This window comes from Nycticebus coucang, chromosome 9 (assembly GCF_027406575.1).
Source record: "Nycticebus coucang isolate mNycCou1 chromosome 9, mNycCou1.pri, whole genome shotgun sequence".
Lineage (NCBI taxonomy): Eukaryota > Metazoa > Chordata > Mammalia > Primates > Lorisidae > Nycticebus > Nycticebus coucang.
The window spans coordinates 54,766,006-54,789,437 of NC_069788.1; the positions used below are offsets into that span (position 1 = coordinate 54,766,006).

General features: G+C 41.8%; 1 protein-coding gene across 5 annotated transcripts in view; it reads left to right on the forward strand.

Annotated features, from left to right (window-relative positions):
* The window catches only part of RIPOR2 (RHO family interacting cell polarization regulator 2), a 269,719-nt gene that overhangs the window by 229,891 nt on the left and 16,396 nt on the right, over positions 1 to 23,432 (forward strand). For 4 of the 5 annotated variants that reach the window (XM_053602052.1, XM_053602053.1, XM_053602054.1 and 1 more), the window contains exons 14-20: positions 2,301 to 2,485; positions 5,196 to 5,364; positions 6,468 to 6,603; positions 8,877 to 9,038; positions 10,460 to 10,618; positions 13,157 to 13,359; positions 20,102 to 20,185. In XM_053602052.1, the coding sequence (XP_053458027.1) occupies positions 2,301 to 2,485; positions 5,196 to 5,364; positions 6,468 to 6,603; positions 8,877 to 9,038; positions 10,460 to 10,618; positions 13,157 to 13,359; positions 20,102 to 20,185 (1,098 nt within the window). Of the gene's footprint in view, positions 1 to 1,152; positions 2,193 to 2,300; positions 2,486 to 5,195; positions 5,365 to 6,467; positions 6,604 to 8,876; positions 9,039 to 10,459; positions 10,619 to 13,156; positions 13,360 to 20,101; positions 20,186 to 23,432 lie in introns of those variants that run through there. The other variant, XM_053602056.1, reaches the window with a different exon arrangement.

Here is a 23,432-nt window from a genome sequence, read left to right on the forward strand (position 1 = left end):
AGTCAGTAGTGATCATGCCACTGTGCTCCAGCCTGGGCAACAAAGTGAGACCCAGCCACTTAAATAAAAGCAAAAGAAAACTGCACAAGAAGACAGAACTTGGATCTCTGTCTCGAATCTTACTACCACTTCTTGTATTCATTGCTTTGCCACTCTGATTTATATTGTCATATAAAAGAGAGCCTGGATCTTTCTCCTGAAAGAGTCATTCTTTAGAGGACCTGCTTTATGAAAAGGCTTGAGAATCAGCTTGCAGTGGCAAGCTTCGAGAACCAACCCACAGAAGGCTGTCGCAGCTCTTTGTGTGGCAGTTGTAAAACGTGGCCTTCCCACAGGCATCTGAAACTACAATTTCCAAGGCTTTTCTGACCATCCTAGCTCTCTATTCATGCTGACCTAGCTGTGGAGGAGATTTGTGCCCAAGGCAGATGATAATTCAGGCTCTGGCTCTCCAGGTCCTCAAATGCTCATGACAGATTAGTTCAGCTGTGGGAATAGCCTCCAAGAAGCAGGGAAGAGCACTCTGAATCTGCTCTCTTTAAAGTGTAGTTCAAAAGCATCAGCTCATGGCTGGAGCCTGGAGGCTGCTTATCTGGTACTCCACTGAGCATCCATCTTTTCTGCACGGTTGACCAGCTTTGCTTTGTGGGCCAAAAGTATTCACTGGAGAGAGCAGAGACACAAATTGACCCCACGTGATGTGAATGGCTTATAGAAAGAAGGCCAGTGGTGCTGGCAGCTCCATTCTAGGCCTCTAGGATGTGGATACGGAGCTCAATCCCCTAGGAAACACTAAGCACATCCTCTATTAGTCTTATAAAGACCAGGTGGGCACATATTCTTTCCAGAGCATTATTTCAATCTGTTGCTGTTCCAAAACTATCATGCTATTAAAATCTTCAACTACCCTGTATTTTTGTTATGACCAATTTTTAAGCACACCTGTATTGTACAAGATCAAGTCGTGCAGATAGCTAGCTTAGGAAAAAGGACCCTAGAAGTGGGTTAAGTCAAGACTGGCTCCCTCTGTCCCTGAGATTGAAAACATCCTGAGAGTTTAGGTCTGGGGCAAATGGCTTTGCATCCAGCCAGAATTAAAGCATCAGCTGGACAAAGCTCTCTCTTTTTCTCCCCCCTCCTTCACGTTCCTAGGATGCTAAACATCTTGAGGATCAGAAACTAAATGATGCTGCCTCTTGGACGGAGATCACTGAGGGTGAATGACACAACTGTGATTTAAAAGACTGAAAGACGTTTTACCATGTGCTTTTGTGCCATCTTGAGTGTCAGAGACAAATCCCCACGAGGCCCTTCCCACCTTGTATTAAGAAATCAGCAAGGCGTGCCACCTAACTGGATGGAGGACATTTAGTGCTTCTTTCTTGCAGGACTTGTCCCATTCAATTTGCCCCAGCGTCCTCTTGTATACTTGGAAATCCTTCTCTTTGCTCTGTGCCCATAGCAGTTGGCATTGTTCTGGCTTATGCCCGGCATTATAGAATGCTCCAGGCCATAGAAGGGGCTTGCTCCCATAATTACAGGGCCTGGTCAGAAGTGATGGAATTTGTTCCTTTCAACATAGAACCCCAGAGAAAGTAGGGCTACTTCTTGTCAGGTCAAACCATTCATTTTTTTCCTTGATACTGAAAGGAAAAATTACAAGCTGTGAATATAACATTAAAATGTAGGACTTCTTGCCCAGAACGTCTGGGCGAGGTAAATTTGAGCAGTTTTCCTCTTCTGTAATTTCCTCTGTTAGTCCTTAAGCAGGTGCCTTAGTCAGCTAGCACCTGTCTTGGGACACTGATGAGGTTGCCACTTGGAATTAGAGACTGGCTGGTATCAACCCTGTTGGTTGTCTTTTATTTAAGGATGAGCATTAAGCAGAGGAAATATAGCATTTCTGTTTCTCAAGGCTTTGTGGTTTTCATTTAACTTTCTGTTGTAAACATTTTAAACAGAAGTAGAAAACCTCCCATAATGGATCCAAAGGTGCCCATCCCTTAACCCACACAATGATCACTTGGTGGCCAATCCTGTTCCATCTATTTTTCTACCTACTTCCCTCTGGATTGTTTTGAAACAAATCTCAGATATTGTGCCGTTTTCTCCATGATTGTACTTTATCCCCCCCTTGGATATAAAGATTTTTTTAAATGCCTTTTTATATGCCAAAAAATAAATAAATAAAAGCTTGGAAAAAAAAGAAAAAAACACTTGCCTTTGCAACTGTGTGTGGTGCGTCCTCCGCCTCCTGGTGAATGTGTTGACCTTCTCCCTGGTGCCTTCTGCCTCTGCAGTGCAAGCCGGCGGTCAGCCACAGCAGGTCTTCCAGCTTAAGTCTGACAGTTGAAAGTGCTTTAGAAAGCTTTGACTTCCTGAACACTTCTGATTTTGACGAGGAGGAAGAGGATGGTGATGAGGTTTGTAATGTTGGCGGAGGTGCTGACTCAGTATTTTCAGACACTGAGACTGAGAAAAATAGGTAAGTCTGAAGTTAGAGTCACTTCTGTCATAGCTGGTCCAGTAGTTCCTTGTTACTATCAGAAGGGACAGAGTACACATCTCCAGGGAAGATAAAACTCCCTATCAGTGACCAACTGGCTTTTATGCTGTTAAGAACAATTTCTAAAGGAATTGCTTAAAGGAAAATAAGTTTCTTTTGTTCCTTGTAAAGAAAGGGGACATTTTTGTATTTATATATATGCATCCATCTTATAGGGTTCAATGTCTACAACTGGACCCCATGTAATTAATGCTAAAGTAACTGGGGCCTGCAGCTTAGTGATTAGGGCGCTGGCCACATGCTCCAGAGCTGGTGGGGTTGAACCCAGCCCGGGTCTGCTAAACAAAAAATTAATTAATTAATTAATTAATTAACTGGGTGTACAGTGTTTCTGGAGAACTCCTACCGGATGTAAATCTGGACCTAGTTCTCCTTGGTCTTTGTTTTGTGGAGTTTTGCTTTCCTCATCCCTTCACCTGTTCCTCAGTCAGCTTCAGCCTAGTGAGTCTTTGCGTGAGATTAAGCTCATCAATGCACATGTCAAAGCCAGGCGTGAGTCCCATGGTGCGTAATTTCTAGAATGTAAGAAGCGATGATGATGACTGCCACTGCCTCTACACCCTCTAGGTGAAGCATGTGACCTCCTTGGTAGAGGGCAGTGAAGGTGAAATATTGTCACCATCTCCATCAGGCATCCCTGGGTAGTCAAATCACATTTCTAGAACTAAAACCTGGAGGCCATTTTGTGATTACAGATAAAGCAAAATAAGCACAATGAAATATACTCACCTCCATCAATTGGTTCACAGGAATATAGACACACTTTCCCAAAGGAAAGCATAGCACGCACCTATCTTTACCGCTGGCACAATGTGACATAAACAGGTTTTCACATTACAGCAGTCACCACGATGCATCCTCACAAATTCTCTGTGAGAGACATTATTGTTCTTAGTTTTCATTATTCCTAGAGGGTTTCCTCTTCTAAAATAGAACCAGGAAAAAAAATGAAAACTAGAATTTACTCCTTAAACAAACTGATAACAAAGAAAATGTATTAAATGAATGTAATGCTTACGTTATACTTCCACATTCTAAGCTGAGATTTTTCTAGCTGGATTGAGTTTGAGAAATGATTCTTGGCCAAAAACTGTTCTGTATACTTGTTAACTTAAGCTGTTACATGATATAGAAAGGTCAGGGTCAGGCATCCATTTAAATTCTTTCTTTCTTTTTTTTTTTTTTTTTTTCAGTTTTTGGCCGGGGCTGGGTTTGAACCCACCACCTCCACCATATGAGGCTGGTGCCCTACTCCTTTGACCCATAGGTGCCGCCCAAAACTCTTTCTCTTCTTGAGGCAAGAAACATGTACACAACAAAAATACCACAGCTTTTATACATTTTACAGAACATTGATAGTACATAGCTCTAATTCAATCAATCCTATTATGTGACATCAGAAGTATTAGGGAAAAGTGTATGTGTCTGTCTTTTTTTTTTTTTTTTTTTTTTGTAGAGACAGAGTTTCACTTTATGGCCCTCGGTAGAGTGCCGTGGCCTCACACAGCTCACAGCAACCTCCAACTCCTGGGCTTAAGCGATTCTCTTGCCTCAGCCTCCCGAGTAGCTGGGACTACAGGCGCCCGCCACAACGCCCGGCTATTTTTTGGTTGCAGTTTGGCCGGGCCAGGTCTGAACCTGCCACCCTCGGTATATGGGGCTGGCGCCCTACCGACTGAGCCACAGGCGCCGCCCAGTATGTGTCTGTCTTTTAAAAAAATCCTAGGAAAATACTGTGTTGACTGCCAGCACACAAGCTGAGTGTTTTCCCTTTGAAGGAAAATGGGAATCAGAATAAAGCATTCAAAGCCTCTAAACTCTGGTGAATATTTTTAAATTGTAGACGCTGGGAATGTGAGGCTAGAAGCCAAAAGCTGCCCTATCCCCTCTAGCCGTGTGCACCAGGACTGCTCGTTAACATGCCTGCCAGTCGTGTGAAATGAGACTACAGTTCTCTCCCTCCCTAGCACACAGATTTAAGAATAATATTAGAAAATATATGCAACAGCTTTTTTGAATGTAAATGCCCCTTATGATATAACTTATACACTTCAACAGTGGGATTTAAATAAAACATGAGAGGCAGAACCTCTCATGCCTCTAAATAAATATTCATACACTCCTTTTAACTTTTGTCCAGATAGAACAGTCTCTTTTCTTGGCAGCTTTCCTTTTTTCTTTTCTTCAAGTAGCCATTGATCTGAGGCCAGGAAAACGCCTTGACAGATTATTTCTTAATGGTTTTGCCCTTGGGAAACCACAAATAGGATAGTTTAATCCCAGAAAATTTGGCAGATCACTCTGTCAACAGAGCAGGAAAGTGCAACAAAAGCAGAATGAGGGCACATTCACAGAGTTCTTGGTGAACTACTTCAGAAATGGCTCATTGTGTGTGAGAAGCAAACAGAGAATTCTGGAAGCAGTTTCTTTGCATGGTCTTTTAAAACGAGGTAAATTGGCAACCAGGCTGAATTAAGTCATTTTGGAAAGGTATCTCTATTTTTCAAGGTAGGCAGTGAAAGACCACTTCCAGCAGGAGCTATGAGGGCCTGCCACGATCCACGTTGAGTTGACTTGCGGTTTGTACACAGAAATAGCTAATGTTTTGCCCACCTTCCTGCTTCAACAGTTACAGGTCAGTTCACCCAGAAGCCAGGGGGCACCTTAGTGAAGCGCTGACTGAAGACACGGGAGTTGGGACCAGTGTGGCAGGAAGCCCCCTCCCACTGACCACAGGAAATGAGAGCCTGGACATCACCATTGTCAGGCACCTGCAGTACTGTACCCAGCTTGTTCAGGTAGGATCAGAGATGACATTTGTGTTTGAGAACCCAGGTTGTTTACGTATAAGAAAGTATGCTTTCGTCTTTTGGGTTTGCCAGGGAAGTGAGAATTTAGGAATAAGAAAACAGTTTTGCTTTGGTTTGAGATAACTCAAAAACTCTGGGATTTTCAACTTAGAATCTAGCTCTCCAGACCTTAAAAGGTAGTAGGTAGAAGGTGGCTAGCTCCTCACTTTTGACTAATTTAGTAGTAGATGAGAGTAATTTAAGAAATTTTGTTCTTCTTTGTTTTTGGTGTTTTTTTTTAAAGACAGAGTCTTACTCTGTTGCCCTGGGTTGAGTGCTATGGCATCATACCTCACAGCAACCTCAAACTCCTGGGCTCAAGCAATCATCTTGCCTCAGCCTCCTGAGTAGCTGGGACTACAGGCACACCTGGCTAGTTTTTTAAGTAGAGGCAAGGCCTCACTCTAGCTCAGGCTGGTCTTCAACTCCTGAACTCAAGCAATCTATGCCTATAATCCTAGCACTCTGGGAGGCCAAGGCGGAGTTCGAGACCAGCCTTATCAAGGGCAAGACCCTGTCTCTTAAAATAGCCAGGTGCTGTGGCGGGCACCTATAATCCCAGCTGCTCAAGAGGGTAAGGCAAGAGGCTCACTTGAGCCCAAGAGTTTGAGGTTGCTGTAAGCTATAACAGCACTCTATCCAGGGGGACAAAGTAAGACTCTGTCTCAAAAAAAAAAAAAACTAAAATAAAATAAGTATTAAATAAGTATTTTTCTGTTTACACATCAAGACACAGCCTAAATCTGCCCTTCAGGTTTCAAAGAGGGGGATGAGATTTACAGTACATATAAGGGAAGACAGCTGCACAGCAATGTTGCCGCTCTACTACTGAGAAAATTCCAGAATTTATGCAGGCATGAAAAAATTACAAACTAAAACATGTCTGATTTCATTAGATGTTGTAAGTGCCATGGAATGAGGAACATTGTCAGGCTGGAACAAAAACATTGTAGGAGTTTGTTTAGCGTCATCACCACAGGCGGGAAGGCTGGGTCGGGAAATCTCTGTTGACAACAACATAATTGAAACAGTGGTTTTGTTTGTTTTATCAGCAAATTGTTTTCTCAAGCAAAACCCCATTTGTGGCGAGAAATCTCTTAGAGAAACTTTCTAGGCAGATCCAAGTGATGGAGAAACTTGCAGCTGTCAGTGATGAGAACATAGGGAGTATCAGTTCTGTCGTGGAAGGTAAGTATCTGCCAGTTACACCAACATACAGGTAAAGGATGACACCGCTAGCCCAGTCTGTTGCCTGGGACTGTTCACTGTCTTGCTCTAGCTCAGGCTGGTCTTGAACTCCCAAGAAAAACAGAAAAGCATTCTTAGGCCAGGGACTAGAGCAGCGGTTCTCAACCTGTGGGTCATGACCCCTTTGGGGGTCAAATGACCTTTCCACAGGGGTCACCTAAGACCATCCTGTATATCAGATATTTACATTACGATTCATAACAGTAGCAAAATTACAGTTATGAAGTAACAACAAAAATAATTTTATGGTTGGGGGTCATCACAACATGAGGAACTGTATTAAAGGGTCACAGCATTAGGAAGGTTGAGAACCACTAGATTAGAGTAAGGCCTCTATACTAGTTGTGCTTGTTAACACCACAGTTCAGCCTTCTGAATCAAAACAGAAGACAAATAGCTATTTTTTTTTGTGTGTATATATATATATATACACACACACACATATAGTATACACATACACACATATAGTATACACACACATGTGCACACACAACAGAGGATGCCAAAAATGTATACACATGTTAAGAAAGGAAAAAACTGCATTAAAATTGTAATACTCAGTATATACAGATAACAAAAGATGAATACAAGTCACGCTGAGCACCTCTTATAATTGCAGAAGTCAAAGGTGACTCGAGTATTCCTAATGTAATGCCTTTTTTCTTTCTTAAAATACATACACATTTTTTGTCACCCTCTGTGTGTATATATATACAGGGTGGATATAAAGTTCGTGTGCAATTTAAATGGTCAGCTGATTTAAATTGCACACAAACTTTATATCCACTCTCTATATACACACATACACACAGGTACATTAGAGTCAGGGATCTTGCTATATTGCCCAGGCCAGTCTTGTTGAACTCCTAGGCTCATGTAATCCTCCTGCATGGTTGGGACTAGAAGCATGCACCACTACAGCTGCTTTCTTTTCTTTTCTTTTTTTTTTTTTTTTTTTGCCGGGGCTGGGTTTGAACCCACCACCTCCGTCATATGGGACCGGCGCCCTACTCCTTGAGCCACAGGCGCCGCCCCTACAGCTGCTTTCTTAATAGTTTTGTTTATAGGGCCTCTACCTCCCAAAGTCAGACACAGAAACAAAAAGTATCAGCTGGTTATGACAGTTCCTATAGTGATGGTCAAATGGAGGATGTTTCCAAACCTTGCTAGGAAGAGGTAGAAATGTATAGATTCCAAGGCCTCCAGCAGAGTCCCTGGTTCTGAGAGTTTTAAATAGAAAATTTGATGTGGGGCTTAGTGCCTGTAGCTCAACGGCTAGAGCGCTGGCCACATACACTGGGGCTGGCGGGTTCGAATCCCAACTGGGCCTGCTAAACAACAATGACAACTATAACAAAAAAAATAGCTGGGCGTTGTGGCAGGCATCTGTAGTCCCAGCTACTTGGGAGGCTGAGGCAAGGGAATTGCTTAAGCCCATGAGTTTGAGGTTGCTGTGAGCTGTGATGCCACAGCACTCTACTGAGGGTGACAGAATAAGACTGTCTCAATAAAAAAAAAAAAAAGAAAACACTTTTGAATTTGTATGTTCTGACACTACAGGGCACTTTTGTAAAGACAAGAATTTGTCTTTTTTTGCATCAGACATTCAGTGGAAATAAGGTCTTCCAGGTAACCTCTAAGTAAGCCTTAAAGTCCCTTTATTTTCTCCCTGTACATTTCTGCCTCCTGCATCCATACTTAGTAGAAACAAGTGACCTTGGCGTGTCTCTGTGAGGCCTGTCAAAGCACAGGACACTCAGGTTGCAAGTGACTTGTGTCCCCTCCTCTCCCACACCCCTCCTCACTACCACAAGTGAAATGTTGATCCCGCACTACCTGGGACCACACTGTCCAGTCACTTCAGTCTGAGAGCCACCTCGGCAGTGTGAAGACCTGCTGAAGTTCAAGTCTCTGATCCTATACAAGTTTTCCTATAAAGCTACAGGAGATGAGATGACTGAATGCTCCCAAGGTTTTCCTCCATTTTCATTGCTCTTCAGGCAGGATGAGTTCCTCATCATAACTTCTTTATCCTTTAGACCATCTGCCAACCACAGAGGAATCTTGTAGTTCCAACAGAAAACCACAAGTGTTGTGGGGGGAAAAACCACAAAAGCCCCAAATCATACTCCCTGGCCCACATCCTGCTCCATGTGTCCATCTGCTTCCTTTAACACCTGTGTCCCGGGATGGGGGTTGCTCTTCTTTTCCAGCCATACCAGAGTTTCACAAAAAGTTGTCTTTGCTGTCGTTCTGGACCAAGTGCTGCAGCCCAGCTGGTGTCTACCACAGCTCAGCAGACAGGGTCATTAAGCAGCTGGAGACCAGCTTCGCCAGAACTGTCAACAAAGAATACCCAGGACTTGCAGACCCAGGTACAAGACAATAGTAAAGAGAGTTTCTGTCGTTTGGTATAAGAATGTTTATAGTGGGGTCCTTTCCCCTTTCTCCTACAGCCAGAGAATGGGGGGGGGGGGAGGCACACAAAAGGCCAGCCCTGAAAAAATGGTGTCTTCTCCAGAGAAAACATCATCAACTCAGTTAGATTCAAGGAAAGACAGATGTTGAGGGAGGTGCCTGTGGCTCAGTGAGTAGGGTGCTGGCCCCATATACCGAGGGTGGCAGGTTCAAACCCGGCCCTGGCCAAACTGCAACAACAGCAAAAATAGCCAGGTGTTGTGGCGGGCGCCTGTAGTCCCAGCTACTTGGGAGTCTGAGGCGAGAGAATCGCTTAAGCCTAAGAGTTGGAGGTTGCTGTGAGCTGTGACATCACGGCACTCTACCAAGGGTGATAAAATGACACTCTATCTCTAAAAATAAAAAAAGAAAGAAAGATATTGAGCATGTTTTAATTCAGAATATCAGCAGCCACTACATTTCTGTGTATTGCTATTTCTGTATGTATACTTAAAAAAAAAAGTCACCGATTTTAGTGTCAAATGGTACAATCACTTTGGAAAACCAAAATCTACAAAAGCTCCATACACACTTGGCCTATGCTCCAGCAATGCCACTCCTCAACATATGAAGAAAAGTAAGTGCTGTGTTCCCAAGAACGGACGCATACCAGAAGATTCACAGCAGCTTCATTCACAAGAACCAAAAATCGGAAACAGTCCAGATGCCCAGTACAAAACAACGGATAAATTGTAATATATTCATATTTTAAAGTATTACACAATCAATTTTTAAAAAGAACACATTGTTGCTACAAGCAACAATTTGGATGAATCTCACAGATATGTTGTTGAGTAAAAGGAACCAGACACAAAAAATACGTACTGTATAATTCCATATATGTGAAGTTCAAGAACTGGCAAAACTAATTTATGTCACTAGAAGTCAGAGTGTCAGCTACCTGTGGTGTGGGGATGGGTGGGTAGCTATACATCAGCAAGGGCCCAAGGAAACCTTGCAGGGTGCTGGCCACCGTCAATGTCTGATCTAAATGGCAGTTACACAGGTGTGTACTTGTGCAAAGACCGTCTAGCTGTACACTGAACATTAGCTCACTTTATGTACTTCACTTTCTTATACCACAATAAAAGATAAGTAAATGAACTATTGAATGAATAAAAGGTCATGTTTCTTGAAGGAGGGAGGCGGGGTGGGGTCTCGGTGTGTGACACACCTTTTGGGGGCACGACACAATTGTAAGAGGGACTTTACCTAACAAATACAATCAGTGTAACCTGGTTTCTTATGCCCTCAATGAATCCCCAACAATAAAAACAAACAAACAAACAAAAACAAGGTCACGTTTCTTAAGCTGCTTTTTATCCTTCCTTTCTAACAGTGTTTAGAACCCTGGTGTCCCAGATCCTGGACCGGGCCGAGCCTCTGCTTTCCTCCAGCCTATCTTCAGAAGTCGTCACCATTTTTCAGTATTACAGTTATTTTACCAGTCACGGTGTGAGTGACCTAGAGAGTTACCTGAGCCAGCTGGCCAGGCAAGGTAGGTCATGCTCTTTTGTCACACCGCAGTGGTGGCTCATTTCTGAATTATCTCTGGTCTTTTTAAATCATGGTTTTTAATAATAGTAGCCTTTTTATTTTTTCAAGTTCACAGCTGAGCTGAGATCTGGCCTTTAAATGACTTCTTGATCTTTAACCAGTGTAACAAATACAGGCTTACAATTACAAATACATTAGTATACAGGGATATTAATTTAATAACTTATAAAATCGAGTAAAAACACTTGCAAAGACTATTTAATAACACAGAATACAATTTCAAATAAAAAATGGGAGATCGTATTCCGCAAGGAATAATTACAGTTTTGAAACTGAAAATCCACACCAATGTATTTGTAAGCCTCTTGTTAATGAACCAGGATTTACTAAGAGTACCCCAGTCATCCCGCAGAGGTGTACCATTAACAGGAAGCTAGTAAATGATTTAAGACTGCACTGCAATTTCTTTCTTTCTTTAACGTATTTGCCATGTGTAGGATCAAACCTACAGGCAATACTATTTGAGACTGCCTATTTTGGTGGGCTTTTATTAATAATAGGAAGAAATGGGGCTTAAAAGAAGGCAGGTGGGAGATACATTGGGAAGGAAATGGAGGAAAATTAAATGCAGGGCAGCATGTCCAGGGAAAAAAAAGAATGGGCACCAAGGCAGGGTGCAGTGATGAAACCCTTTCTTGCCATTTCATGCAGGCCTTTTGATATTAGAAATAAAATAAGTGCCTAAATCAGATGAAAACCTCTTTGGGAGTGGAGCCAGCCAGGGAGTGGCAGATTTTTGGTTTCCGGGTTTGTGCTCTATAAATCCACAGAGCCTTGACAGTGCAGGTTGAAAGGGCCAGGAGAAATGAGGTGTGTAGGTAAAGAGCTTGGCACAGAGCAATGTGCCTGGCAAAGACCCAGGCTTAGTCCTTCATTCCAGAACATTAAACCCAGCAACGACACAGTCAGCATGTTGGTTGGCATCATGGTAGAGGCAGAAAATCATCCCACAGCCAGCACTGAACCGACATGCTGCGTGGGAGAGTCTGTGCATAACTCTCTGGAATGGCAGCGCTCACACAGAGGACCAGGAAGAGGAAGGGTCGGCAGGGAGACCCTGGGTTAGGACCACGGGTCTTGTATTATTATATTCTTTATTTCTTGATACTAAATTTATCAGCGTCTAAATCAATTTCTGAGAAAATGCCTATATTATTCAGTGTACATCAGAGGCAGTTTACATCTCCAAGCCTCTTCTAACATGGTCCCCAGAAAGCCTACTTATCTACTGATAGGAATGGAGAATGACAATGAAAAAACCTTACCATTTTAAGGGTCTTTTACTTCATATAGAAAGAAGAGAACTTTATTATAGAAAATGTAGAAATAAGAGAAACATGAAGAAAAAAATTCAAATCTCTCATTCTCTTACTTTTAAAATTGAGCATATTTTTTAGTTGAACTTCAACTAAAAACCTGTTGTTACATATACACTTTAGTTGAACTTCAACTAAAAAATATGTCAATTTTAAAAGTAAGAGAATGAGATTTTCAGTTTCAAAACTGTAATTATTCCTTGTGGAATATGGTCTCCCATTTTTTATTTGAAATTGTATTCTGTGTTATTAAATAGTCTTTGCAAGTGTTTTTACTTGGTTTTATAAGTTATTAAATTAATGTCCCTGTATACTAATGTATTTGTAATTATATTGTTAAACAATATAGGTTGTTTACTATGATTTCTTTGGGATGTTATAATACGTAGTATTATCACTATCTCTAAGTTTTTACTAGGCCATTTTTTTAAACTAGGGTATTTATAATGCAGTGAGATTGGTAGAATAGCCACAGCAAGGAAAATAGAAAATTCAAGCAAACAGATATTGCTCTACTGATGGAACATGAATTTTAGCTTTTATTTTCCCATCTGTACTGATCAAACACATCCTCATCCTAGTGTTTTTGTGACGAATAGATGCCCATGCTATATATCTATTTAGGGATTAGAGCATATTCCTTATTCATAGAACATGGTTGATTTGTCCAAATTGGACTCAAAACCTCATTTTGATAAGACTGTCGCTATATTCCAAGCAGCTAAGTGGGTTTCTCCATCGGGACTCAGTTGCCTCAGTGCAGACTTGGGTTCACTCAGGATCAGAGTTTTACCCAACAGGTTTGACTAAAACAGGAGCTGGAAGATTATAAAAAATTTTTACTTATATTTTCTTCACTGTATATTTTCACATTCAGCTAATTCATATATTAGTTATGTTTGCAGCCATTATGAGATGGAGCTCTGCCTTCACTTTTTCCCCATATGATTTGCCCCTTACTTCAATACAGTTCTTTGAATAATCTGTCCTTTTTTTACCAATTTGAAATACCACCTTTATCATATACTACTTTTTCATAAATACTTGGGCCTGTTGTTATATATACACTTTCGTATACGTATACTTGAGTCCTACTTACATTTTTAACAAGCATGTCACTTGGTATGTTGAAACACAAATTCTGTTTCCTTCTTACCCTCTAGTTTCCATGGTTCAGACTCTGCAATCATTAAGAGATGAAAAACTCCTACAGACCATGAGTGACCTTGCTCCTAGCAACCTCCCCGCCCAGCAGGAAGTACTCAGGACTTTGGCTCTGCTATTAACCAGAGATGACAATGAAGTTAGTGAGGCTGTGACACTTTACTTGGCAGCAGCCTCCAAAAATGAGCATTTCAGGGAAAAGGTAGGACACTGAATCATGGCTGTCAAGTGAGAAGCTTGTGTAATCTTCTGGCACTTGCTACTACTATTTTAGCATCCATTCTTTTAAAAAATTTATTTTCTTCTGCTTATTAATAATACATACTCTGTAAAATAATTGAAATTAAAGAAATTAGCCTGGGCAACATAGCAAGACTCTGTCTCTACAAAAAATAAAACAATTAGTCAGGTATGGTGGCATGTAGCTACAGTTGGTAGTCAGGTATGGTGGCATGTAGCCCAGCTATTCAGGAGGCTGAGTTGGGAGGATCACTTGAACTCAGGAATTTGAGGTTACAATGATCATGCCCCTGCACTCCAGCCCGGGTGACCAAGTCTCTTAAAAAAAAAAAACTAGGGGCGGCGCCTGTGGCTCAAGGAGTAGGGCACTGGACCCATATACCAGAGGTGGGGAGGTGGTGGGTTCAAACCCAGCTCCGGCCAAAAACTGCAAAAAAAAAAAAAAAAAAAAACTAAAGAAATATATAAAGACAAGTGCCCCACAACCCAAGCCCCCAGGAAAAAACTTAAAAACTTAGTGCCTATTTGAGATATTTTTTGTGTATATATATTATATATATATATAATTATATATATAATACATATATAGCATATGTATTATATGCTAACATATAATTTTTTTGAATGAGATCACACTGTTCTGTTTCATAAGTGATTCTTTAAATGTGATATGTCATGGTTATTTTCTTTCCATGTCAGAACATATTGGCCTGATTTATTATATTTATGTATTAATAGCATGTTAGCATATGGACATTCCAGCATTTCTTTTCTTTTTTGTTGTTGTTGCAGTTTTTGGCCAGGGCCAGGTTTGAACCCGCTACCTCCGGTATATGGGGCCAGCGCCCTACCCAGTGAGCCACAGGCACCGCCCAGAATTTATTTTCTTATATTGGTGGGCATTTGTGTAGTTTCCAACTCTGAAAAATATCATGATGAATATGCACACAGGCATATTTTATGAGTAATTTTGGGTCAAGTTATTAAACTATTAGGTTGGAATAGTTCTAATTTCAAAAACATCACTTAGCCAGGTGTGGTGGCTCACACCTGTAATCCTAATACTTCGGAAGACCAAGGCTGGAGGATCGCTTGAGCTCAGGTGTTCAAGACTAGCCTGAGTAAGAATGAGACTCCATTTCTTCTAAAAGAAAAAATAGGAAAATTAGTCAGGTGTTGTGGCAGTCATCTTTAGTCCCAGCTACTAGGAAGGCTGAGGCAGGAGGATCGGTTGATCCCAAGAGTTTGAGGTTGCTGTGAGCTAGGTTGATGCCATGGCACTTTAACCTGGGGCAACAAAGTGAGACTCAGTCTCAAAAAAATAAAAAAATCACTCATAGTACCAGGGAATTTACTTGTTCCTCAGCTTTAATTCAATAGCCATCCAGATGTAACAAGAACCTGTAATGTAAGCACATGGGGTCTCATACAAATAGCAGACTTGATTCTCTAGGAAATCTTTACAATCACTCTAAAACATAACTCTTCAAAATTCAGATCAGCTCAAGAAAATTAAATGTAGTCTCTTCTTGTCCTTGAAAGGGTCACAAGTTGAACTCTGAGAAGAGTTTTTTTCACTTGTCTAAGGCATTACGTAAGCTAGGGTCTAACAGTCAGATGTTTGTGTTCTCATGAGAAGATAATCCAAGAGGGTAAACTCTGTATTGTTCATTCCTGCAGAATTCTGGTCTCTCAATGGAATTACTTCAAAAGGCTGTTCTATGTGCCAACCACTCTCACCCCTACTGAAAAGAGGGAAGGGAAACAAAAGAATCATGAACACTGCTGATAGCAGTGTGTATACACACATCTGTGCAGTTTTCTTGAGCAGGACTGGGATACTCTTGAGTCGTGATGTGCTAGCGTGCTTTTAGAAACAACAACTATGACACAGCCTTCCTTTGGCTTTTCTGTATGCAAATTTTATTTTTAGGGCACATGCTACAGGCTAAATGCCCTCTTTTTATTCCAATTCACCATGCATTTATTCTCTCAGATTCATTTTTCATGAATAGGCCTTTATTAAGTGACCTCTCTGTCCCTGGTACTATATGGACATTTTCATGGACACTGTAGAAATAAAGGGAATAGAGTCCCTGCCCTTGAAGACTGTCCATTCTCATCAGAAAAAAATAACAACTGCCAATTACCGTGTACCTACTAAACACTAGGCACTGTGCTAAGTTGCTTAGTGACCGTATCTCTAAACATGTGAATATTTTTACCCTCTGTTTTATAGATGAGGAAGGATTTATTTAAACTCAGCTAGGATGATATACTAATTAAGTGATCGAATCTGGATTACCACCTAAAAGCATTTAATCCCCAATGCCTGAAGTTTTCCCATTTTTTATTATATAGAATAGCAAAAGTTAACATATTAAATTCTTAAAAGTAGATGTGAGGGGCTAAAGCAATATGAGGATACCTTGTTGAGAGTGGGTGTTACTGTAAACCTAGAACCTGGCTTTAAGAATCATAGCTATTGGGCTGAACACAGTGGTTCTCACCTGACATCTCAGTACTTTGGGATCACTTGAGGCCAAACATTCAAGACCAGCCTGGGCAACAGATAGATACCAGCCAAACTATCTCTAAAAAAATAATAATAATAAGGTGGCATACACCTGTGGTCCTTGCTACTCAGGAGGCTGGGGCAGGAGGATCACTTGAGCCTACATGTTAAAGGTGAGAGTGAACTATAATCACACCACTGCACTCTGGCCCAGTGACAGAACATGACCCTCTCTTGAAAAAAAAAAAGGTAAAAGTTTTGTATCTTGATTCATATTTTATGCTTTTTTCCTCCACCTAGAATGATAATCTATGTTTAGTGAGTACCTATATGAAACAGTTTGAAAGTGTAGTCAACCTAATGATTAGGATGTCAAGGAGGAAATACTCACTCTTCTCCAAATATACTATTGCATTAGGATGTTAGTGTTTCCTTAATTGCCCATCACTGGCCAGAGGAGATGCTGGCAGCCTCTACATTGTGACGGGGAGCTTCTTGCTTCCCATTGTGTCTTCTTGGAACTGTTACCAATCTGAGGAGTATCACTGCAACCACCATTTCTTCGGCAACCACTCAAACTAAAGTGAGCAACATGTTCGGTGACCCTAAAATTAATAGGATCAGGTATTATTATCTCTGAAGTTAACATAGACTTGCTCTATCACCTAGCATGTTAGCCTTGTATGTAACAAGTGGCTGGACATTTGTTCGTTGGACAAATGAAATCATATTTTCATGGATGGACGGATGGATAGGTGGGTGGATGGATTGATGGATGTATATATGGGTGGGTGGATATATTTACACACGTGCTTACAGTATTGGTGTTCCTGAAATGTGACAGACAGAAATAACCTTTCCATCATGATAATCATAAATGAATTATAACTCGGCCTTCTACATAGCTGTTATCAATTGGTGTCTAGGGCCAGCTCTTGCTAAAATTATGAAGTAGCTCAATATTAGCACAAGACTCCTCTCTATTTTCCTGTGCCCATTTCTCTCTTTTCCTTCCCGAGGGCCTTTAAGGTTTAACTACCAAACCAAACGTTTAACCTTTACCAAAACCACAGATGCCAAGATTTGAATGGCTGATAACCACTTAAATCGTCCTACCTCTCAGGCATGGCTGTACTATAACAATGCTTCATCAGGGATGAGACACTAAAGATAGACCTGGGCACCCTACACCACTGTTAATGGGACCTGTGTAGGGGGTTGATAGGAGGTGGCATCTCAGGGACAGTCACCTTGTTCCTCTTGGAGGGGAGGTCAGCCTCTGTGTAGATGCCCTGTTGTGGTTTGAGTGTTGTTCCCCCCCTTTATGCTGCTCACTCCCAGGAAGTAGGTGGTAGAAGTCAAAAGGCCAGAGAGAAGTCCTCAAAAGTCAAAGCCTATTTAGGCCTAGTACCTAGTTGCTAATACTGCTATTTTTCTGGTTTATCTTTACTTCTTTTAAGAGTATTGAACCATATATCCACACAAAATCTTGTACACAAAAGTTCATAGTGGTAGTATTCATAATAGCCAAAAAGTAGGAAAAAATCCAAAGGTCCACTGATGAATGAATAAAATGTGGTCTAGCCATATAATGGAAAGTTATTTGGCTATAAAAAGCAATGAAGTACGGTTATATGCTACCGCCTGGTTGAACCTTGAAAATATTGTGCTAAGTAAAAGAGCAAGACACGAAAGGCCACAATTGTATGATTACATTTATGCGAAATGTCCAGAATCGGAAATCCATGGACATGGAGAGTAGATTAGTGGTTACCAAGGGCTGGGGTAAGGAAGGCATGGAAATGACTGCTAACAGGTACAGGATTTCTTTTGGGGGTGATGAAAATGTTCTGAAATTAGAGAGCAGTGGTGATCTGTGAATATACTAAAAACTACTGAGTTGTACACTTTAAAGAGTAAATATGATATATGAATCATATCTCCATTTTTTTTTTTTGTAGAGACAGAGTCTCACTGTACCGCCCTCGGGTAGAGTGCCGTGGCGTCACACGGCTCACAGCAACCTCTTAACTCTTGGGCTTACGCGATTCTCCTGCCTCAGCCTCCCGAGCAGCTGGGACTACAGGCGCCCGCCACAACGCCCGGCTATTTTTTGGTTGCAGTTTGGCCGGGGCTGGGTTTGAACCCGCCACCCTCGGCACATGGGGCCGGCGCCCCACTCACTGAGCCACAGGCGCCGCCCCATATCTCCATTTTTTAAAATAATAGAGTTATTCTACTGAGAAGGCAGGATGTGTTTAATCCCAACTCCCCCCCCGCCCACCCCCCGCCCTCAGCAACTACAGCAGAACTACCAGTCTAATCATTAGGTTGACCACACTTTCAGGCTGTTTCAGATGGGTACTCATTAAGCATATATTATCGTTCTAGATGCTAAACAAGTTAAAACCAAGGTCTTCATCCTTAAGAAGCTTCAATATAAATGGGGTCCTGTGATATTATTCTCCTATAAACAAATACATGGATACACAGATATATGTAAGAATAAAAATAACATTGCATCTATATTTATTGAGGGCTTACTTTGTGCCAGATCCTGTTTTCAGTCCTTTGTGTGTGTCCCCACATTTAAGATTCACGAAGCTCTTTAAGTGGGTCTTATTATTACACCCAATTGAAGATTAGCAGAGTAAGGCTTAGGATGCCAAGGAACATGCCAAAAAATCACAGGTTAGGAAGTTGAGATACATGTTAGAAATACATATACTTGCAAATTCAGATACATGAGCACATAGAAATAATGACAGTTAATTTAAAAAGCAAGAGCCAGGCATGGTGGCACACAGTTGTAGTTCCAATTAATCAGGAGTCTGAGGCAAGAGGATCGATCACTTAAGCTCAAGAGTTCCAATTCAGTGTGGACAGAATAGCAAGACCCCATCTCAATCAATCAATAACAAGGAAAATATAACTCATAGGAAATCATAGAGAAGAAAGAGCTGGTCACACATTGGTTAGTGAAGTGGGGACTGGCTCTTGGAAATGTTGAAGCCAATCAGAAGTGAGGCCTGTCTAAGAGGAGAGTAGAGGATGTGAAGTTGTCTGTGGAGAGAACAGCCACTAGGTATATCAGTGAGTAGGGCAGGAAAAGAGGATAGCTGGGGAAACAGCAGGGAGCCAACTGGGTTAGGATCTTGAAAAGCCCAAAGTGAGGTGTTTGATGTTAGGCAAAGAAAAGGGAAGCACTCTACTATGCTAGGAGAGGGGGAGGTGGTAAGTTCAGGATTGATGGAAGGTACACTAGAGGAAGGGCATCCCTCATCACTGGGTGCCAGGAGCAGAAATGCTGTGATGGTCCAGGCAGGGAACGAAGACCTTGATGAGATGCATGGCCATGGAAAAGGGATAAATCCAAGAAATACCATTGTATAAATGAGAGAGTAACACGGTTTACTGATTCAACAAATAGGCATTAGGGTATAGTAATCAGACTTGAGTTCTGCTTTTAAAAATAAAAGCAATTCAGACAAATAGCAAAAAAAAAAAAAAAGCACAGTATTACCCAATAAAATGAAAAGTTAATCCTCTTTTTCCACCCCTGATTCTCATATGACTTATTCTTATAGCGATTCTTATTCATCTGAGTTAATATGAAGTACTACAGGTTTCATGAACTATTTAGAAAGAAAACAGTTTGATAAAAATAAGAAAATTTACTTTTATATAGAGATTTTTATTCAGAGCATCCATTTGCCATGTATCAAATTTGGCAAATCTCAAAGCGAAATCACCGCCTCTTCACTGGAATGTACACCTCCTGCCTGCCTTATTTCAGCCTGTGTGCATTTTTCTCATGCAACTCCCAATTAAAATCTAACCTCATTTCCAGTCCAGTGCAAACATCATTTTTGTGAAACTACTGCAGCATTCCAAAAGCCGTCTCCTCTATCTGACTCACTTAGCATCTTGGAAGCCACAATCATAACTTGGTACCTTCCAATTTCATTTTCCCCAGGGTCTATGACCTCATAGAATATAAGGAATCAATTTATTGAATAACCAGCTCTTTTAATCAACATGAATTTTAATGGCTTTTTTTCTCTCTGAAAGTGGTAGAAAAATGTCTATTTATATGCTAAAGTTTATCTCAGGGAGTAAAAATGACAATATACGTCTTAAACTACAAACAAATCAAAATGCCTTCACAGAGTCCCCCCTTCTCTTCCAGGCCTTGCTCTATTACTGCGAAGCGCTAACCAAGACAAACCTCCAGCTCCAGAAGGCAGCTTGCCTGGCCCTGAAAACCCTTGAGGTAAAGCCCAGCCTCAGAGTCCCCTGGCAGTTCAGTGCGAGCCAGGCTCAGCCAGGTGTCCACTTTTCTTTGATATGTGAAAGTACCTTTTTTAGTGGCATTTCTTGTCTCCTTTGTGCTGTGTATTAGTTTGGGGGTCCTGCCCTTTGTTAAGCCATAACTACATGTGATTCTGTTTTGTTAAAGTCAGTAAATGGGAGAAAACAATCAGGTTTTGCAACAGCCTATAGGAATCAGTTTGCCTTTAGGTCAGTATGAGAAAAGGATATCTTGGCTTGGCGCCTGTAGCTCAGCAGCTAGGGTGCCAGCCACATACACCGGAGCTGGCGGGTTCGAATCTGGCCAGGGCCTGCTAGACAACAGTTGACAACTACAACCAAAAAATAGCCAGGTGTTGTGGTGGGCATCTGCAGTCCCAGCTACTTGGGAGGCTCTGGCAGGAGAATCGCTTAAGCCCAAGAGTTGGAGGTTTCTGTGAGCTGTGACGCCACAGCACTCTATCCAGGGCGACAACTTGAGACTCTGTCTCAAAAAAGAAAAAGAAAGAGAGAGAGAGAAGGATATCTTAGGCCCAGGGAGAGATTCTATGAGGATTTCACCAATTCTTACAGTGCACAACAAACAACAGGGACAACTAAGAGTTGCAAAGTACTGAAATTCAGTGTGTCACTCAAGTCCCATGTCCTTCTTCATCAGCGCTCTTTTTATTATTTTTTTTCCCTCATCAACTCTCTTTACTAAGCAGCTAACCAGTAAGGCTAAGCATTCCCAACATGGAAGACTTTCCCTTCCAACAGGCAAGATTTAATGTTTGACCTGCTTTCATAAACACAAGTTTTGAGAAAAGAATGAGAAGACCCCACCTTTGTACCTGGCAAAATCTTGGATGGGCTCCTAGGACAGAAGCAGGGACCTACAGGCTTGATGGGACACGAAGAAAAGGATTAATACCTCCAAAGAAAAAGTTAACAACCTGTGACCAAAAATAGCTCTTTGGAGCTAGGAATAGTTTTACTATTCCTTGTTAATTGGTCAAAAAATTACCTGCAAGTTGCCCAAAAAAAGCCCACAGTGACTGCTATTTATTTGGGCAATCTCCTGATATCTTACAACATATCAGTGATAGATGTCAGTGATATAGACTCAATGTAAATGAAGACATGAGGATACGGTGATTTGTATGGCTTTTCATGGATTCACATACTATCAAGTTTAAAGTAGAGGCTACTTTAAACTCTGGCATATCCCAAGTCTGGAAGCACCAGATTCCTTGACTTTTTCCTTGTCTTTGAGGATAGGATCCTTTGTGCCAGCTGAAAGATCTCTTTCTGCCCAGGTACATTGCCACATTCCTGTAACCCTAGCACTTTGGGAAGCCAAGGTGGAAGGATCACTTGAGGCCAGGAGTTCCAAACCAGCCTAAGCAACATAGTGATGCTCCATATCTTCAAAAAAATTGTAAAGATTAGCTGAGCGTGATGGCAAGAGCCTATAGTTCCAGCTAGTCAGAGGCTGGGGCAGGTGGATCACCTGAGCCCAGGAGTTTAAGACTGCAGTGAGCTATGATGATGCCACTGCACTCTAGCCTGGGCTACAGAGTGAGACCCTGTCTCAAAAAATAAAAAAATAAGAATAAAATAAAAGACCTCTTACTAAACCATCCCTGGCTGCTCTGGCTCCTAAAAAAGGCTCCACATAGCATGATATGAAAAACATTGCAGACTCATAATTTCATTCACCCAAACTGTGTCAGGGGACATAATTTTTTTTTAAATTAATTATAGCAAGCAGACACCCCACATGTTTTTCTATTATCAACTAAGAGACAACATTGAGAGAAGGTCCTTAAGTGGCCTTCCAATTTTGAGTCTCCCACCTGTCTCAGTGGGCTGGAGTAACCCAAGGTCCTCCCAGGCTGCTCACTCTTGTTTGCCATATTCTAGCACCCAGCACCACCACTACCACTTCATAAACCTAGTTTTCTTCCAAGAAAAAAAAACAAAACAAACCAACAACAAAAAAAAAACACATAGTTTGTTATTCAGGAATCATAATTTGTTATTTCTCAGAACTCTGAGCAGGAGTGTTTTTGTCTGTAGAAGGGTGGCTCCCTTTCTTCTGCTCGCCCTGAGCATTGGTGTTTAAGGCTCTGTGCTCAGCCCTCTTCTCCTCTGACATGTTCTTTCTGGGCAAAAATCTGCTCCTATCAATTCTATTATTCCCTACACATTACTGACTCCCAATATTTCCAGTCCAGGTCTTCCCTTCCCACCAATTATCCAGCTTGCTGCTAGAAATCTTGCCTAGGAGGTTACCTCAAACCCTATCCACCCCACCCACCACCTCTGGTCTTTTGTGTTTTGGTGGAGAGCCTATAGTTCCACCAAAACAGAGTTCTTAACCACCCTCTAGAAACCTGGAAGTCATCAGTGATGCCTCCCTCACCTCATCTTCCGTGTTGTCTATCCTGCAGGTCCCATGTCCAGTCTGTCCACTCTTCTCTGCACCCACTCTATTGCCACATCTCTTACTAGATCAGAGCCACCTTCCTACCTCCCTGCCTCCTTACCATTTAAAGTCCCCTCCTCGTTACTGTAATTACAATGCTCATAATATGGCTCAGCACCCACAGCACAGTTGTTACAGAGCCAGCCACATACACCAAGGCTGGCAGATTCGAATACAGCCCAGACCAGCTAAACAACAATAACATCTGCAACCAAAAAGTAGCCAGGCATTGTGGTGGGTGCCTGTAGTCCCAGCTATAGGCTGAGGACTGAGGCAAGAGAATCACTTAAGACCAAGAGTTTGAGGCTGCTGTGAGCTGTAACACCACAGCACTCTACCAGGGCGACATAGTGAGACTCTTTCTCAAAAAAAAAAAGGAGGTGGAGCAAAATGAAGGCTGAGTAACAGCTTCCCTGCAACTGGGCACAGTGAGTCTGGGGAGATAAGACTCCAGGCATCTCTGGCTGGTGGGATCTGCCTATAATCATCCCTTTGAGGATACAGGGAGTCAGCAAGGGACTTCTGGACCCCAAGAGGAGGACAAAAACAGTGGGAAACTGGCAAGTGGTTACGTGTCTTTGATTGACCTAATCCCGCTGGCAGCTGTAAATACAAGCAGCAGTGAGACTGCAAACCAGAAAGGCCTTACCTGTGAACTGTTTCGGTGTTTTTGGACTCGGCACTCAGTTGAACTGCCTTGAGGAGAGCTTGAGCAGGAGTGCGGAGAACTTTGGGCATT